This window comes from Salmo salar, chromosome ssa20, assembly GCF_905237065.1.
Source record: "Salmo salar chromosome ssa20, Ssal_v3.1, whole genome shotgun sequence".
Taxonomy (NCBI): domain Eukaryota; kingdom Metazoa; phylum Chordata; class Actinopteri; order Salmoniformes; family Salmonidae; genus Salmo; species Salmo salar.
In genome coordinates this window covers 75,528,159-75,548,224 of record NC_059461.1, presented here as the reverse complement: position 1 = coordinate 75,548,224, position 20,066 = coordinate 75,528,159, and the positions used below count along the sequence as shown (strand labels likewise).

General features: G+C 44.6%; 1 protein-coding gene across 1 annotated transcript; it reads right to left on the bottom strand.

Moving 5' to 3' along the window:
• Positions 1 to 783: 783 nt before the first annotated feature.
• LOC106592201 (coatomer subunit beta') lies at positions 784 to 19,382 on the bottom strand. Its single transcript, XM_045703939.1, has 22 exons — positions 19,158 to 19,382; positions 18,162 to 18,299; positions 17,917 to 18,003; positions 17,670 to 17,796; positions 17,326 to 17,474; positions 16,940 to 17,086; positions 14,778 to 14,877; positions 14,400 to 14,542; positions 13,881 to 14,080; positions 11,516 to 11,626; positions 11,322 to 11,410; positions 11,090 to 11,196; positions 10,104 to 10,247; positions 9,837 to 9,967; positions 7,198 to 7,405; positions 6,956 to 7,066; positions 6,455 to 6,669; positions 6,103 to 6,195; positions 5,500 to 5,680; positions 3,706 to 3,777; positions 2,143 to 3,552; positions 784 to 1,937 (listed from the first exon to the last, which is right to left on the bottom strand). The coding sequence occupies exons 1-22, from the start codon at positions 19,158 to 19,160 to the stop codon at positions 1,851 to 1,853; spliced, it is 4,053 nt and encodes a 1,350-aa protein (XP_045559895.1). The 5' UTR covers positions 19,161 to 19,382; the 3' UTR covers positions 784 to 1,850.
• Between the last annotated feature and the right edge of the window lie 684 nt (positions 19,383 to 20,066).

The following is a 20,066-nucleotide window of genomic DNA, read 5'->3' as shown; positions in this document are numbered from 1 at the left end:
AGTCTGGTGGGTCCGTTCAACAAGGTCCATCCACACAGTGAGACAGCCCAGGAGGCCTCCAGCCAACAGGCCTCTGGACTGGACCTGCTCAACGTGAGGCCCTACCAGCAGACACTAGTGTATCTCAGAACCGGATTTATAGGTTGCACTAGTCACCATATTGGTAGACGTGATACACAGTAACCCTTTGTTTAACCTCTTGTGTCTGTTCCCCACCAGATCTACGCGAAGCGGGAGTCCCAGAGGGCAGGATACGTAGTGCTGGCCCTGCAGGCCTACGAACAGACTTCCGCAGAGAGCTCCGTCTGACCGTCATGCATCACCACACCTAACCACTGGAGAGCTCTGTCACATCACAGCATAGCTCCATCTAACCGTCCCATACATTTCACACCCACAACAATAAACCAACGGAGCAGTGACATTCTCCCCAATGGCCTGCCTATCCATGACCCAATCTTTAATCAACTGGACAATTACGGTAAACAGAGAATTACTTAGTCCTGGAACTATGGAGCTCATATGAACCACTTGCAAGCCAAGTGTCCATAGCCATTGAATGGCATCAAAATGTGCACATCATTGGGATGCACCAAGCTTGTCTTCTATCGACACAGTGCAGATATTCACTTCTGCATTTCAACCTTGTCATTTGTCCATAACCTTAATCATACTGTATCTCAACATTGGAACTGACTGTAAGCTGTTTAATTATCATGATGCATGTACATACAAAATACATTTTTTTATATACATTTATTGAATCTGAATTATTCCTATGGCCTGATTCAGACAAACACTTGTCATCTTTATTGACTTGATAACAGTTAATTACACAACATTTTCTAGACCAGTCATACATAAGGCACTTGGGTTCACATCTGTAACAATGAAATAGGTTCCTTATTAAAAACAGCAGATGCAGCATGCTTGCCAAGACATGTAGAGGTATACTGAAGACAAGCTCATGACCTGTGGAGAGGACCTAACCTAACTAATGAAAGATGGATCAAAGCCTGGTTAGCTAGCGGTAAGAGGTACAGTAGTAAACTATTCCTATGTGAGAGGATAAGGTGAACATGTCAACACTATCATTCTTTACTGTAGGTCAATGTGAAAGTTGGATGAAGTACTAAACAAAAGATTTCAAAACCATTTTTTTACCTTTACTTAACTAGGCAAGTCAGTTAAGAACAAATTCTTATTTACAATGATGGACTAGGAACAGTGGTTTAACTGCCTTGTTCAGGGGCAGAACGACAGATTTGTACCTTGTCAGCTCGGGGATTCGATCTTGCAACCTTTCGGTTGCTAGTCCAACACTCGAACCACTAGGCTATGCTGCCGCCCCATTAGTTGGATTCCATTGCTAAATGTTTGCAATGGAAAAAGTTTACTCTAGGAACCAACCTGAATTTGTGCAATAGAAACTTGTTTTCTATTTGGAGTAAACAGTTTCTATTGCAAAATATTTAGCAATGAAATACGACTAATGAATACAACCCCGGGTTGTGTTCAGCATGTGCGAAACCAGAGAAATTGATTTGACACAGTACATTTGACCTGTTCAATAAGAAGGCAAATTTGTTTCCCGTTTCAAAACATTTCCGTTTGTTCCAAATTAATGAACCCAGTCCACCCCATTATCACCCAAAGCATTATCCCACGGTGTTTCACAGTTAATGTGTAAAGATGGAAAGACATGAACTCATCCACCCCACCTTTCACCAGTTTCACTGTAAAGGTAAAAACACCCCTGTCCCCCCCACACACACACACTCCCATTCACTAGGAGTATGAACAACACTGTGTTCTTTGGTCACTTTAAGGACATTTCTCCACCAAGACTTTCAGTCGTCTAAGAAGTCATCGTCCAGATTGACGTCTGTGATGTCGATGTCATCATCCAGATCAAACAGGTCCAGGTCGTCAAGGCCCTGGAGGAATAAGTCATGTATGTGAGTCAGTGGAAAACTGTAGGCGAGGGTGAACTACCTTGCTGGTACATTGTTGTCCCGTAACATTTATATAGAGTACATCATTGTTCAATATCAATACAAATCAAAAGATGATTTCCAATATAGATTAGCATTCTAAATACTGTGTAAGTCATGACAGGATGTATAGACTGGTTAGGTTTACCTCATCATGCAGGTCCATGGATGCTGTTGCTACTGCTAGAGGGGCTGTCTCCTCCATTCCTTTACCCTCTAAGAGGGCAGCTAGACGGGCTGCCTCCTCCACACCTTTACCCTCTAAGAGGGCAGCTAGAGGGGCTGCAGGGGCTGGCTCTGCGCCTGGTGGAACCACCTGGGTGAGGGCTGGTAGGGGCTCTACTGCTGGGGCTGCTGCAGCCTCGTCCTCTACAGCTGGGTTTGTAGCTGGATCTATGGCTGGGGCTAGGTCTATGAGTGGTGCTTGGGCTAGGTCTATGAGTGGTGCTGGGGCTAGCTCTATGAGTGGTGCTGGGGCTAGGTCTATGGCTGGGGCTAGGTCTATGAGTGGTGCTGGGGCCAGGTCTATGGCTGGGGCTAGGTCTATGAGTGGTGCTGGGGCCAGGTCTATGGCTGGGGCTAGGTCTATGAGTGGTGCTGGGGCTAGGTCTATGGCTGGGGCTAGGTCTATGAGTGGTGCTGGGGCTAGGTCTATGGCTGGGGCTAGGTCTATGGCTGAGGCTAGGTCTCTGGCTGGGCCTAGGCATATGAGTGGTGCTAGGGCTAGGTCTATGGCTGGGGCGAGGTCTATGAGTGGTGCTGGGGAAGGTTCATTCTCTTCTACAATGACTGGAGCTTTTTCAGATGCTGCTATGGGTTCTGCTACTGCCTCAGTAAAGGGTGCTTCTGCTGCCACTGCCACTTCTATGGTAACAGGTGCTTGTTCTGTTGCTATGGGTTCTGTTACTTCCTCTGTAACCATGGGTTCTGTTGCTATGACTTCTAGTACTGCTGCGGCAAAGGGTGCTTCAGCTTCCACCTCCGCTTCTATGGTAACAGGTTCTGGTTCTGTTGCTATAGGCACTGGCGCTTCCTCGGCAACTGGTGCTTCTGTTACAATGGGTTCTGTGACCGACTCTGTAACAGGTGCATCTGTTGCTATGGACTTCATTGTTGCAGGTCCTTCCTCAACAGGCTCCTCTGGTGTTGCTATGACTTCTTCCTCTGGGGTGGACTGTGCTACCTCTGGCACCAAGAGGGGTGCTTCTGTGTCATTTTCTATGGTGACAAGAACCTCTATCTTAGTGATGGTATCTTCCACTAATGTTGCCTCCTTTGGCTTGGGAGCTTCCACTTCAACAATAATGGGTTCCTCCTCTGCCAGCTCAATGGATTCTCCCACTGCAGCCATAGTTGGTTCCACTACTGTCACTGGGATAGATTCTTCTACTGCTGGGGTAAACTCCACTACTGCAGCTGCAACAGATTCTACCTCTTCCATGACAATGGACTCTTCCACTACTGGAGCTTCTGGAGCTGCAGCCTCCACCACTGCTGCCATTACAGGGGTTTCTACCACTGCTTCCAATACAGGGGTTTCATCCATGCTCCCAGCAACCTAGAACAGTGACAGTAATGTAGTTTAATTAAGATTGACAAGTTGACAAATCACACTGAATGGTTGTCTAAACTAGGTCTTATGTAAGGAGTACTACATATCACAGCTGTGATATGTCCAGTATTCCAGTAGGTGTGAGATTTCAGACTTTACCTCTGGTTCAGCAGGCACTACTTTTGGCACATAGTCTGCAGATTCCCCCAGGACATTCCTATTCTCATTGGACTGAAGAGTAGAGAGGTAGAACAGTGAGCGGAGAGGTAGAACAGTGAGCGGAGAGGTAGAACAGTGAGCGGAGAGGTAGAACAGTGAGCGGAGAGGTAGAACAGTGAGCGGTGAGGTAGAACAGTGAGCGGTGAGGTAGAACAGGGAGCGGCGAGGTAGAACAGGGAGCGGCGAGGCAGAGCAGGGAGCGGCGAGGCAGAGCAGGGAGCGGCGAGGCAGAGCAGGGAGCGGCGAGGCAGAGCAGGGAGCGGCGAGGCAGAGCAGGGAGCGGCGAGGCATTATTACGACAGTACTATTACAAGTACTGTACAAGACTTATACTATAATAACAAGCATTATTATAATATGATTTATTTGACCAGAAAACAAGGGCAGAGGTACAAAGGTGTTATGGTAACTGTAAAGGTCAAATCATTGACCTGTATTTTACTGGTGGCCGCATACATTGTGTCTTCATCAGTGCATCACATTAATCTATAATGCTCGGCTAGTATTGCACCACTAGGTGTTGCTAACACACTACATAACATAACTAACATAACTATACTGAACAAAATATAAACACAACATGCAACAATTTCAAAGATTTTACTGAGTTACAGTTCATATAAGGAAATCAGTGAATTGAAATAAATTCATTAGGCCCTAATCTATGGATTTCACATGACTGGCAATACAGTTGGTCATAGATACCTTTTAAAAAAAAAAGTAGGGACATGGATCAGAAAACCAGTCAGAATCTGGTGTGACCACCATTTGCCTCATGCTTTGCAACACATCTCCTTTGCATAGAGTTGATCAGGCTGTTGATTGTGGCCTGTGGAATGTTGTCCTACTCCTCTTCAATGGCTATGCGAAGTTACTGGATATTGGCGGGAACTGGAACACGCTGTCATACCCGTCGATCCAGAGCATCCCACACATGCTCATGTCTGGTGAGTACTAGGACATTTTCAGGAATTGTGTACAGATCCTTACGACATGGTGCCGTGCATTATCATGCTGAAACATGAGGTGATGGCGGAAGATGAATGGCATGACAATGGGTGCATTCAAATTGCGATAAAATGCAATTGTGTTTGTTGTTCGTAGCTTATGCCTGCCCATACCATAACCCCACCACCACCTCTGTTCACAATGTTGACATCAGCAAACCGCTCGCCCACACAACGCCATACACGTGGTCTGCAGTTGTTAGGCCGGTCAGACGTACTACCAAATTCTCTATAACGATGTAGCGGCTTATGGTAGAGAAATTAGCAACAGCTCTGGTAGACATTCCTGCAGTCAGCATGCCAACTGCAGGCTCCTTCAAAACTTGAAACATCTGTAGCATTGTGTTGTGTGACAAAACTGCACATTTTAGAGTGGCATTTTATTGTCCCCAGCACAACATGCACCTGTGTAACGATCATGCTGTTTAATCAGCTTCTTGATATGCCACACCTGTCAGGTGGATGGATTATCTTGGCAAAAGTGAAATGCTCACTAACAGGGATGTAAACATACATTTTTTTTTGTGCACATGGAACATTTCTGGGATCTTTTATTTCAGCTCATGAAACAGGGGACTTTACATGTGTTTATATTTTTGTTCAGTGTAAGATGGAAAGAACATGTTCAATCAGGGTTGTGTTAAATAGGTATGAAACAGAAGAAAATGATCCAAAACGGCTGCAAAAGTTTTGCCACAATGTGCCCAAGATGTGTGTATCTACTCACGGTGATGAGAGGGTACTCTGCGGCAGGTCTCAGCCTGACGTTGGTCTCCTTGAGGTAGTCTTCAGCCAGGAAGGCCTCCTGTAGGCCGGGGAACAGGTTGCTGTAGTCTGTAGGGTCGGCCAACGCATCAGCTGCCTTCTGGTTCACCTTCCCCAGGCTCTCCTTCCACAGCTTCACCACTCTGGAGGTACAGGGAGGTCAGAACACATGTATACGCACGAACGCACACACTCACACACACACATAGACACACACAAACACACATAGACACACACACGCACGCACACACACATAGACACACACAGACACACATAGACAAACACACATAGACACGCACGCACGCACGCACACACAGACACACACACAGCTGTGCAGGTTAGCGTTTTTCTGAATCATGTGCTGGAGGTAGCTCTGCAGAGTGGTCACTAGTCATAAATTCAGATTTTAACAATACTGCTAACCCGAACGCTTAACCCTAACCTTAAATTAAGATCAAAAAGCTAGATTTTGTTTTCATGCATTTTTTTAAATATAGCCAATTTAGCCAAGTTGTGTCTCCAGGGCAAGATTGAGATAATCAAGGTCAACCTGCCAGTGCTGTACCTAGACACATGGCTGGGCAGGTATGTTCTGGCCAGGAATGCAGCCTCTGGCAGCCGGTTGGTTTTAATGAGGAGCTCCAGACATTTGTCCAGTCTAGAAGGAAAAAACAGAAATATGGAAATACAATGACTAATGATGAAACCAAGGACATTGACATTTCCAGATCATAAACATAAAGAACACCAAGATCCAATAATGAATTATAAATGATGAAACGATAAGAACAATTTATTGAGAGATGATGATGTACATTTGATGTACATTTAAAAGTTAAACACCAACCAGTACTCTCTGCTCACTCCTCCTCACCTCCCTCTGTAACATCTACCCTTCTCTCCCTAAACACACTTACTTCCCCTGGAGGAAATAGGTGAGGAAAGCCACGTTGGTCTTGCCGTCTCTCTCTGCCCCCTCTGCCAGCTTGCCCACCATGTTGGCGTTACCCGAGGCTGTGGCCAACAGCAGTAGCCCCCCATAGTCCTGGGCATGGTGCAGACACTCCTGGGCCAGGACAAACTGGCACTTAGTGGTGGCCAGCTCTGCCAACTGCTTCCACTTCTGCTCCGACTGCAGGGCACCGTGCCAGGGAGAGAGGATGTGGAGAGGGAGAGAAAGGGACGGGGGGAAGAGAAAGAGGGAACAGGTATGTCATGTTAGAAAGACATTCATCACAAACACAAAACAGAAGCCCTATTCACTCTGCTTTCGATTAGTTAAAAATATGATAAGATATACCCTTTAGGTATATATATCCTGTAGGTCTCCAAATATGTCTGCAAATATCCACATTTGGCCCTACATTTCTCAATACTTCCCTTGCATTCCAAGACTTTCTCTTTATGTGTTGTCTCACCTCTGCCTCCACAGCCACCTGGTAGGCGATCTTCAGTTCTCCTAGCTGCAGAGCCAACTCAAACCTGTGTTCTGGGTCTGTGGACACAGCCAGGGCCTGCTGAATGAAACCCTGCAGAGAGATGGAGAGAGGAGAAAGGGTTACACAAAAGATACACATAGACACTGGAGAGGACACACACAGAAATGGTGTGCGTTAAGACACACAAAAATGTAAAAATACACCCACCCTCCCAGTCTCACCTGTTTCTCTAAAAAGTGGGCGACCCTGGTCCTCATCTCTTTAGGGATGGTGGGTAGGACCCTGTCGGCCATCCCAAAGTCCCTCCTCATTACAGCAGTCTGGTACTCCAGCACCGACACCAGCAGAGAGTAAGTGACGATGTTCAGCTCCTTATCACCCAGATACAGACGGTCATCCTTAGGGATGTAGCCCAACAGGTACATCGTTCTATAGCAGATAGACAGGGAGTCAATACAACACCAGTATTTTAGACAGACAGGTACAGTACATAGTTCTATAGCAGACAGACAGGGAGTCAATACAACACCAGTATTTTAGACAGACAGGTACAGTACATAGTTCTATAGCAGACAGACAGGGAGTCAATACAACACCAGTATTTTAGACAGACAGGTACAGTACATAGTTCTATAGCAGACAGACAGGGAGTCAATACAACACCAGTATTTTACACCGACAGGTACAGTACATAGTTCTATAGCAGACAGACAGGGAGTCAATACAACACCAGTATTTTAGACAGACAGGTACATAGTTCTATAGCAGACAGACAGAGAGTCAATACAAAACCAGTATTTTAGACAGACAGGTACAGTACATAGTTCTATAGCAGACAGACAGGGAGTCAATACAACACCAGTATTTTAGACAGACAGGTACAGTACATAGTTCTATAGCAGACAGACAGGGAGACAATACACACCAGTATTTTAGACAGACAGGTACATAGTTCTATAGCAGACAGACAGGGAGTCAATACAACACCAGTATTTTAGACAGACAGGTACATAGTTCTATAGCAGACAGACAGGGAGTCAATACAACACCAGTATTTTAGACAGGTACAGTACATACAGTTGAAGTCGGAAATTTACATACACTTAGGTTGGAGTCATTAAAACTCGTTTTTCAACCACTCTACAAATTTCTTGTTAACAGACTATAGTTTAGGCAAGCCGGTTAAGACATCTACTTTGTGCATGGCACAATATATTTTTCCAACAATTGTTTATTGACAGATTATTTCACTTATAATTCACTGTATCACAATTCCAGTGAGTCAGAAGTTTACATACACTAAGTTGACTGTGCCTTTAAACAGCTTGGAAAATTCCAGAAAATGATGTCATGGTTTTAGAAGCTTCTGATAGGCTAATTGACATCATTTGAGTCATACCTGTGGATGTATTTCAAGGCCTACCTTCAAATGCAGCGCCTCTTTGATTGACATCATGGGAAAATCAAAAGAAATCAGCCAAGACCTCAGAAATAAAATTGTAGACCTCCACAAGTCTGGTTCATCCATGGGAGCAATTTCCAAATGCCTGAAGGTACCACGTTCATCTGTACAAACAATAGTACGCAAGTATAAACACCATGGGACCACGTAGCCGTCATACCGCTCAGGAAGGAGACACGTTCTGTCTCCTAGAGATGAACGTACTTTGGTGCGAAAAGTGCAAATCAATCCCAGAACAACAGCAAAGGACCTTGTGAAGATGCTGGAGGAAACAGGTACAAAAGTATCTACATCCACAGTAAAACGAGTCCTATATCGACATAACCTGAAAGGCCGCTCAGCAAGGAAGAAGCCACTGCTGCAAAACCACAAAAAAAAGCCAGACTACGGTTTGCAACTGCACATGGGGAAAAAGGTCGTACTTTTTGGAGAAATGTCCTCTGGTCTGATTAAACAAAAATAGAACTGTTTGGCCATAATGACCATCGTTATGTTTGGAGGAGAAAGGGAGAGTCTTGCAAACCGAAGAACACCATCCCAACTGTGAAGCATGGGGGTGGCAGCATCATGTTGTGGTGGTGCTTTGCTGCAGGAGGGACTGGTGCACTTCACAAAATAGATGGCATCATGAGGAAGGAAAATTGTGGATATATTGAAACAACATCTCAAGACATCAGTCAGGAAGTTAAAGCTTGGTTGCAAATGGGTCTTCCAAATGGACAATGACCCCAAGCATACTTCCAAAGTTGTGGCAAAATGGCTGAAGGACAATAACGTCAAGTTATTGGAGTGACCATCACAAAGCCCTGACCTCAATCCTATAGAACATTTGTGGGCAGAACTCAAAAAGTGTGTGTGAGCAAGGAGGCCTTCAAACCTGACTCAGTTACACCAGCTCTGTCAGGAGGAATGCTCTAAAATTCACCCAACTTATTGTGGGAATCTTGTGGAAGGCTACCTGAAACATTTTACTACTATTATTCTGACATTTCACATTCTTAAAATAAAGTGGTGACTCTAACTGACCTAAGACAGGCAATTTTTACTAGGATTAAATGTCAAGAATTGTGAAAAACTTAGTTTAAATGCATTTGGCTAAGGTGTATGTAAACTTCTGACTTCAACTGTAGTTCTATAGCAGACAGACAGGGGAGTCAATACAACACCAGTATTAAGGTGAGCACATAGCTTGAATGAAAGGAAACATGACACACAATGACTTAAGGAAATGACATTCTGACATAACATTTTGTAAGGCATGAATCCTTTATGTTTTAGGCCCTAGGGAACTGTAAGAGTTGAGCGAGATTTGAAATACTGAAACACATGCATAACAGGTCATTTGAGGTGAACAGGTCAATGGTTTGTAGCAGTTTCAGCAGGTAGGTATAGTCTTACCTGTCCAGGTGGGCGATGGTGACAATCTCTCCTCCTACGTAGTAATTGAGTCTGTTGACTGAGCTGGTGTAGATGAAACAGTCTCCCACCCACAGACCTGTCTTCACCACCTCCTGAATCTCACCCAACACCTAGAGAAAGTGGGGTGAGGGGGGAGAGAGAGACCGAGAGTGGGAGAGATATAGGTATAGAAGAAAATGTTAGAGTAGAAATACAAAATAAATTGTCCTGTCCAGAATCTAATCACTAGATGTCGCGTAGTCTCACCTCGAAGGCATCCTCTATCCCATCCTCGGTGACTCCCTCCTTAGTCTCCTGTGCTGTTGCCACTTTCTCAGCCAGGTAGCGCAGCACAAAGAAAGACTCCTCCGTGGCGATACACACCAGCTCCCCAGACTCTGACCAGAAGACCTGAGGAAAGAAGAGGTGGTTACAGGAGGGTTGGGTCACTGTGGAGAGGAGGTCAGAAGAGGGTTGGGTCGCTGTGGAGAGGAGGTCAGAGGAGGGTTGGGTCGCTGTGGAGAGGAGGGTTGGGTCGCTGTGGAGACTAGGTTAGAGGAGGGTTGGGTCGCTGTGGAGAGGAGGTCAGAGGAGGGTTGGGTCGCTGTGGAGACTAGGTTAGAGGAGGGTTGGGTCGCTGTGGAGAGGGGGTAAGAGAAGGGTTGGGTTGCTGTGGAGACTAGGTTAGAGGAGGGTTGGGTCGCTGTGGAGAGGGGGTAAGAGAAGGGTTGGGTCGCTGTGGAGACTAGGTTAGAGGAGGGTTTGGTCGCTGTGGAGAGGGGGTAAGAGAAGGGTTGGGTCGCTGTGGAGACTAGGTTAGAGGAGGGTTTGGTCGCTGTGGAGAGGGGGTAAGAGAAGGGTTGGGTCGCTGTGGAGACTAGGTTAGAGGAGGGTTTGGTCGCTGTGGAGAGGGGGTTAGAAGGGTTGGGTCGCTGTGGAGAGGGGGTTAGAGAAGGGTTGGGTCGCTGTGGAGAGGTTAGAAGAGGGTTTGGTAGCTGTGAAGTGGGGGTTGGATCGATGTGGGGAGGAAGTTAGAGGAGGGTTGGATCGCTGTGGGGAGGAAGTTAGAGGAGGGTTGGATCGTTGTGGGGAGGAAGTTAGAGGAGGGTTGGGCGCTGTAGGTGGCTTTTCACCCTCTTGACCTGAGCTAGGTGCTGCCTGGACCTGCTATAATCTGTAAATCGTCATGTGTCTGAAAGTTGATACAGATCACCTGTGGATTAATAACAGTTTAACTACTGTAGCCGACTCACGTGTTTAGGCTGGATCTCAATGCGGCGGACCAGTTCTGTGTTCTCCCAATCGTAGAAGGCCAGACCACTCACTGACCTCACGCCCAGCAAGAACCCACCATGGATACCTGCAGGGGATGATACACACATATCGTTTGGTATAACATGTCAGCAGATCATCTGCATGCACACACACACACCCACACATAGGGAGTCAGTTCATGCTGGATCAAATATGATATGTTTGTCTTACCTTCTGCCCCAAAGTCTGGTTTAAAAGACTTATTTTCCTTGAAGTTCTTGAAGATTTTGACCATACTGGTGCTCTCCCGAGTAGCATACCTGCCATAGAAACAACAGTGGTTAAGTCAGCCTGACCATACTAGACCGTGGATGGTCCATAGATGACTGTGTATGAGTGGTCAGTGTGCGGTTGACTTGATTTACTCTGAGGAGTCGTGGCCCCAGACAAACTCCTGTGCTGAACCGAAGCTCTTGTTCCTCAGGGCCATTGCAGTGTAGATGATGTACTCTCCATCCCCACACACCACCACAAACCTGTAACACACATACACACAGACACACGACACTAGTTAGTGTGTGATCATACACCAGTGGAGGCTGCTGAGGGGAGGACGACTCATAGTAATGGATGAAATGGAGTCAATGGAATGATATCAACCACATATAAACCACGTTTGATGCCATTCCATTTACTCCCTTCAAGCCATTATTATGAGCCATCCTCCCATCAGCAGCCTCCACTGACACACACACACACACACACACACACACATATACTGTCCATTTATGGTCCTGTAAGGCTCAGTTGGTAGAGCATGGTGCTTGCAACACTAAGATTGTGGGTTCGATTCCCGGGGCGCACCAGTACATACAAATGCATGCTCGCATGACTGTAAGTCACTTTGGATAAAAGCATCTGCTAAATAGCATATATACAGTACCAGTCAAAAGTTTGGACACACCAACTCATTCCAGGGTTTTTCTTCATTTTTTACTATTTTCTACATTGTAGAATAATAGCGAAGACATCAAAACTATAAAATAACACATGGAATCATGTAGTAACCAAAAAAGTGTTAAACAAATCAAAATATATTTGAGATTCTTCAAAGTAGCCACCCTTTGCCTTGATGACAGCTCTGCACACTCTTGGCATTCTCTCAACCAGCTTCATGAGGTAGTCACCTGGAATGCATTTCAATTAACAGGTGTGCCTTGTTAAAAGTACATTTCTGGAATTTCTTTACTTCTTAATGTGTTTGAGCCAATCAGTTGCGTTGTGACAAGGTACAGTAGGGGTGGTATACAGAAGATAGCCCTATTTGGTAAAAGACCAAGTCCCTCCGGCCGTGTATCACATCCGGCCGTGATTGGGAGACCCATAAAGCGGCGCACAATTGGCCCAGCGTCGTCTGGGTTTGGCTGGGGTAGGCCGTCATTGTAAATAAGAGTCGGTTCTTAACTGACTTGAATAATTAAATAAAGGTTACATATTATGGCAAGAACAGCTCAAATAAGCAAAGAGAAACGACAGTCCATCATTAATTTAAGACATGAAGGTCAGTCAATGCGGAAAATTTCAAGAACTTTGAAAGTTTCTTCAAATGCAGTCGCAAAAACCATCAAGCGCTATGATGAACCTGGCTCTCATGAGGACCGCCACCGGAAAGGAAGACCCATAGTTACCTCTGCTGCAGAGGATAATTTCCTTAGAGTTACCAGCCTCAGAAATTGCAGCTCAAATAAATGCACATCTCATCCTCAACTGTTCAGAGGAGACCGCAGTCTTCATGGTCGAATTGCTGCAAAGAAACCATTACTGCTGCAAAGAAACCATTACTGCTGCAAAGAAACCATTACTGCTGCAAAGAAACCATTACTAAAGGACACCAATAAGAAGAGACTTGCTTGGGCCAAGAAACACGAGCAATTGACATTAGACCGGTGGAAATATGTCCTTTGGTCTGATGAGTCCAAATTTGAGATTTTTGGTTCTAACCACCGTGTCTTTGTGAGACACAGAGAAGGTGAACGGATGATCTCTGCATGTGTGGTTCCCACTGTAAAGCATGGAGGAGGAGGTGTGATGGTGCTTTGCTTGCGACACTGTGTGATATATTTAGAATTCAAGGCACACTTAACCAGCATGGCTACCACAGCATTCTGCAGCGATACGCCATCCCATCTGGTCTGCGCTTAGTGGGACTATTATTTGTTTTCCACAGGACAATGACCCAACACACCTCCAGGCTGTGTAAGGGCTATTTGACCAAGAAGGAGAGTGATGGAGAGTGATGGAGAGTGATGGAGTGCTGCATCAGATGACCTGGCCTCCACCACCCGACCTCAACCCAATTGAGATGGTTTGGGATGAGCTGGACTGCAGAGTGAAGGAAAATCAGCCAATGAGTGCTCAGCATATGTGAGAACTCCTTCAAGATTGTTGGAAAAGCATTCCAGGTAAAGCTGGATGAGAGACTGCCAAGAGTGTGCAAAACTATCATCAAGGCAAAGGGTGGCTACTTTGAAGAATCTCAAATATAACATATATTTTGATTTGTTTAACAAATCAATCATGTAATAACTACATGATTGCATATGTGTTATTTCATAGTTTTGATATCTTCACTATTATTCTACAATGTAGAAAATAGTAAAAAATGAAGAAAAACTCTGGAATGAGTTGGTGTGTCCAAACTTTTGACTGGTACTGTATATATATTTTTACATTTGATGAGCAACTAGTACACACATGCACACAAACATGGTAACACACACACACACTGACCTGCCATTGGGGTTGTGCTGGATGGTCTGGGGATAGATTTCACAGCTGCCCATGTCTTTGACGGCCAGGGACAGCCTCTCTCCATCCTGTATATCAGCCTCTCCCATGGCCTTCAGGTTGGCCTGCTGCACCTCAGAGTGCTTGGCCCACATGATCTTACCGTTAGAGTCCATAGACATGGCTGGTTCCTCACGGCCCAACTGAGGGAGGGACGGGGGGATGAGGAGAGAGAGGGGGGAGAGAGAGGGAGAAGAGCAGGAAGAGAGAGGGAGAAGAGGGGGAGAGAGTGAAGAAGATGAAACAGAGGAAGAGAAGGAGTGATGTTCAAATCATAATATTTCAACTCCAGCTGAACATACAACTTGGACATACATGGGTGATATGTCGGCCTACAGAATCGAACTGGCCCCGTTTGAAAACAATGCAAGCATTCTATATGATTACCAACAATACTAATAATCTGATCACTGACCCCACATCATTCTTGATGTGTAGTTTAGAGTTTCCTTAAGTTGGTACCTTGATGATGATGCTGCCTTCATCATATCCCAGCGCCACACTGTTGGCGCCTCGCTGGCCACACACACACCACACACGTTCCATCCCATAGTTCAGTGTGTTTTCCAGGCGGTACGTGCTGGAATGCCAGACTCTCACTGTGCCTGTATGTCCATAAGAAGATGGAAGAAGGGAGGAGAGAAAGAGATTTACATGTGAGAGGGTGGTCAAACATAGATAACGGATCCAGGGAAGACTAGAACTAGTCAACATGACAAGAAAACACCATGTTATTACCACGGTACAATGTTACAACTTTAAAATGTTACTATGTTATAACATAGGTAAACACCTTGTTATTCCATTCCAAAGGGATAAGGTAAACACTACACTACCCACCGTCCTCGGAGCCTGTGAGGATGATTGGCAGCTCAGGGTGAAAGCTGACACAGGACACATTCTGGGTATGGCCCTCTAGAGTCTGCACACACGTCTTATTCTGGAGGTAGAGGAGAGGACGAGAGTAGAATCAGTCAACTCAATATATATCATCAGTAGACAGACGCGTAGTACTTCAAGTGTGTGTATTTTCTGATCTGAAAAGTGTGTGTTGTGCATATTCATATGTGTTCCATTCTTCGTTTGAGAGTGTGAAAAACTGTGTGTACGTGTGCATATAAACTGTGTGTACATGTGCATATAAACTGTGTGTACGTGTGCATATAAACTGTGTGTACGTGTGCATATAAACTGTGTGTACGTGTGCATATAAACTGTGTGTACATGTGCATATTAACTGTGTGTGCATATTAACTGTGTGTGCATATAAACTGTGTGTACGTGTGCATATTAACTGTGTGTACGTGTGCATATAAACTGTGTGTACGTGTGCATATTAACTGTGTGTGCATATTAACTGTGTGTACGTGTGCATATTAACTGTGTGTACATGTGTACAGTCGTGGCCAGAAGTTTTGAGAATGACACAAATATTAATTTCCACAAAGTTTGCTGCTTCAGTGTCTTTAGATATTTTTGTCAGATGTTACTATGGAATACTGAAGTATAATAACAAGCATTTCATAACTGTCAAAGGCTTTTACTGACAATTACATGAAGTTGATGCAGAGTCAATATTTGCAGTGTTGACCCTTCTTGTTCAAGACCTCTGCAATACATCCTGGCATGCTGTCAATTAACTTCTGGGCCACATCCTGACTGATGGCAGCCCATTCTTGCATAATCAACACTTGGAGTTTGTCAGAATTTGTGGGTTTTTGTTTGTCCACCCGCCTCTTGAGGATTGACCACAAGTTATCAATGGGATTAAGGTCTGGGGAGTTTCCTGGCCATGGACCCAAAATATCAATGTTTTGTTCTCCGAGCCACTTAGTTATCACTTTTGCCTTATGGCAAGGTGCTCCATCATGCTGGAAAAGGCATTGTTCATCACCAAACTGTTCCTGGATGGTGGGGAGAAGTTGCTCTCGGAGGATGTGTTGGTACCATTCTTTATTCATGGCTGTGTTCTTAGGCAAAATTGTGAGTGAGCCCACTCCCTTGGCTGAGAAGCAACCCCACACATGAATGGTCTCAGGATGCTTTACTTTTGGCATGACACAGGACTGATGGTAGCGCTCACCTTGTCTTCTCCGGACAAGCTTTTTTCCGGATGCCCCAAACAATCGGAAAAGGGATTCATCAGAGAAAATGACTTTACCCCAGTCCTCAGCAGTCCAATCCCTGTACCTTTTGCAGAATATCAGTCTGTCCCTGATGTTTTTTATGGAGAGAAGTGGCTTCTTTGCTGCCCTTCTTGACACCAGGCCATCCTCCAAAAGTCTTCACCTCACTGTGCGTGCAGATGCACTCACACCTGCCTGCTGCCATTCCTGAGCAAAGCTCTGTACTGGTGGTGCCCCGATCCCGCAGCTGAATCAACTTTAGGAGACGGTCCTGGCGCTTGCTGGACTTTCTTGGGCACCCTGAAGCCTTCTTCACAACAATTGAACCGCTCTCCTTGAAGTTCTTGATGATACGATAAATGGTTGATTTAGGTGCAATCTTACTGGCAGCAATATCCTTGCCTGTGAAGCCCTTTTTTTGCAAAGCAATGATGACGGCACGTGTTTCCTTGCAGGTAACCATGTTTGACAGAGGAAGAACAATGATTCCAAGCACCACCCTCCTTTTGAAGCTTCCAGTCTGTTATTCAAACTCAATCAGCATGACAGAGGGATCTCCAGCCTTGTCCTCGTCAACACTCACACCTGTGTTAACGAGAGAATCACTGGCATGATGTCAGCTGGTCCTTTTGTGGCAGGGCTGAAATGCAGTGGACATGTTTTTTGGGGGATTCAGTTCATTTGCATGGCAAAGAGGGACTTTGCAATTAATTGCAATTCATCTGATCACTCTTAATAACATTCTGGAGTATATGCAAATTGCCATCATACAAACTGAGGCAGCAGACTTTGTGAAAATTAATATTTGTGTCATTCTCAAAACTTTTGGCCACGACTGTACATAAACTGTGTTTCCATGTTTATTTCCATGTGTACCTGGTAGTCCCAGATCTTGACCAGGCGGTCGTCAGCTCCTGATATAAGATAGGGCTTGTCCCCTCCGCTGTAGTAGTCGATACAGTTGACTCCTTTCTCATGGCCCTCCAGAGTGAAGTTAGGGGCGGAAGATCCCAGCTGCCACACCTGCAACAGCCAAGGGCCAAATAATACTTCAATGTATTACTGAAATGTAGTGGTAATAATTTACAACAACTGTATAGAATTCATGAAACATTACACATCTATAAGCAGTTCAACATAACAATAATCAAACCAACAACTGTAGTGCTACAAACACAAAGATTAGTGTGTGTGTGTGTGTGTGTGTGTGTGTGTGTGTGTGTGTGTGTGTGTGTGTGTGTGTGTGTGTATAATGTATGTACCTTAATGGCCCTGTCCAGGGAGGCGCTGGCGAACTGGTTGTTGTCTTTAGGGTTGATGACGATCTGCATGACATAGTGGGTGTGGCCCTCAAACACCTGACCACACACCCACTTCCTGTCCCAGTCCCAAAGCTTGATCAGCATGTCATCTGGACACACAAACAAACACACACACACACACACACACACACACACACACACACACACACACACACACACACACACACACACACACGATCATGTTCACAATATTCAATGGTTGATGTTTGTAATTTATGTATATATAGAGAGAGAAAGAGAGAAAGAGAAAGAGAGAAAGAAAGAAAGAGAAAAACACAACATACCACTGCTGGTAAGGATGTAAGGTTGTGTTGGGTGGACTGCGATGCAGCGGATGTAGTCAGAGTGGGCCTCAAACATGTGAGCTCTCTCCAGAGTGTTGTAGTTAAACACACGGATCTGCATGTCATCCTGGGGAGGACCAGAGAAGAGCAAGAGAGAGGAGGGAGAAGGTGAAGGGAGAGAGGGTGGAACTCTGAATAGGACAGATAGATGCATTATAAGCAGTTATAAGGGTGTTATAACACTTACTGCTCCAGCAATGACCCAGTGCTTCCTCGCCACAAACTTAGCCACTCTCACAGGCAGGTCACACACCTCGAATGTCTTCACCAGGGTCTACACAGATTCAAAAGAAGCACCAGCATCATGCTCATCATCATCCAAGAGAAACAATCCATTCATATATCATTCAAGAACATAATGTGCAGCAAGGTCTACAATGAATGGATGAATGAATGAGGCCTGAATCCTAAATGAGAATGAATGTTGTTTACCTGTGTCTCGTGGTTCCAGACACAGACACTGCCATTGTACAGGCTGGCAACCATCCATGGTTCAGTTGGGTGCAGGTCCACACTCTTCACACGGTTCGACCGAGCGGTCAGCTTCCGCTTGATGTCCAACCGGAGAGGCTGAGAGGGACAGAGGGAGAGAGAGAACCCAATATATTAAGTCATATTCTACCTCTGACTCCTAACTTAACCAATACTAGACACAGTATCTTATTTTGATACTAACCAGATTACTCTTCACTCCTATGTATATGCAGATCAGTTGAATGGAAACAATAAATAAAACATCTGATTTGACAGAGACCAGATCTGAGTGGTTTTATGGAGACAGGTCGGATACACTTCCCTTTTTCTCTCTTTTTTTTATATGTATTCAAATTAGTCTGATTACGCTTATCAATAAAACTATAAGTGTATCCAAACCATAACAGCTATACACTTGTAGGCCTACAGTAGATACAAAGTTTCACAAAGTGGCACCAAGTCAACTGTTAAGCTTGTGGGGAGGGTTAATATGGGGGCGTGTCTGTTTACTGAAGCTCATTCCACCACATTTGAGGTGCATGAATGATTCTCTCTGGTCTGGAAATTCCCAGGCATTAGCCATTTGCGATAAAGTAGTTTAGGAAAAAAATCGTTATATAAAGTTGCATATTGAAGTACTAGCATATTTAGTAACTGACCAATCGATCAGAGACTTCATGAGTCTTTTGAATACCATGTTGTTACATTATTGCCATTTCTAGAGTTTCTGAAATATCTTCAAAAACTCGATCATTCACAACTAGCCAGGCATAGGTTAATTCATTGGATGTGGTCTAAATTTGTTTTCAATCAGGTAGCAATCGTAAAAAAAGCTATTCACATTTTTTTTTAAAGCCTAAAACGACTGGCCTGAGCGGCAGCGGGTCTTTATCAATACTTTCACTCTAAATCTATGTTGCACTTCATTCAAAATCTATGTTTTCATTTCCTTACCATGTTTCTACGTCTGCGGGTAGTGTTTGGTCAAAGTGCCCGACCACCCTGAGAAATGAGTCGGGCTGGTAGACTAGTTTGGAGCAGAGAGTCTTCTTGGCGACGTGGATTCTATGGAGCTTCCTGGCTGCACTTCGCAAGATCCGGTGGAGCAATAGTACAGTCTGTACCTAACATGACCATACTATGCGGTGTGTATGTAAGTTACAGAGAAATGTAGGGACGTTCGACTACAGGCAAAATGTAGCCTACCCACTTTCCCCTCCAAAAAAGATATACATAAATAAAAACGAATAAATGAATGAATTATAAAGATAATCATTCATTTGAACATCTTAAACATTGCCTAATGTCCTATTTGTACAAATGATCTCCCTATTTCTAATGTGTATAAATATGCTAACTTGATGAGTGAACAATCTTTCAGATGTTTATCAGGCTTAAACTACAGTACCTAGGCTTACCCAATATAGTCCATGCAGTGTTCAAATCAAATGAAACTTTATTTGTCACATGCGCCGAATGCAACAAGTGTAGACTTTACCGTGAAATGCTTACTTACAAGCACTTAACCAACAGTGCAGTTCAAGAAGACTTAGGAAAATATTGACCAAGTACACTAAAATAAAAAGTAATATTAAAAAGTAACACAATAAGAATAACATTAACGAGGCTATATACAGGGGGCACAGGTACCGAGTCAGTGTGCGGGGATACAGGTTAGTTGAGGTAATTTGTACATGTAGGTACATGCTGGAGGAAACAGGTACAAAAGTATCTATATCCACAGTAAAACGAGTCCTATATCGACATAACGTGAAAGGCCGCTCAGCAAGGAAGAAGCCACTGCTCCAAAACCACCATAAAAAAACAGACTACGGTTTGCAACTGCACATGGGGACAAAGATC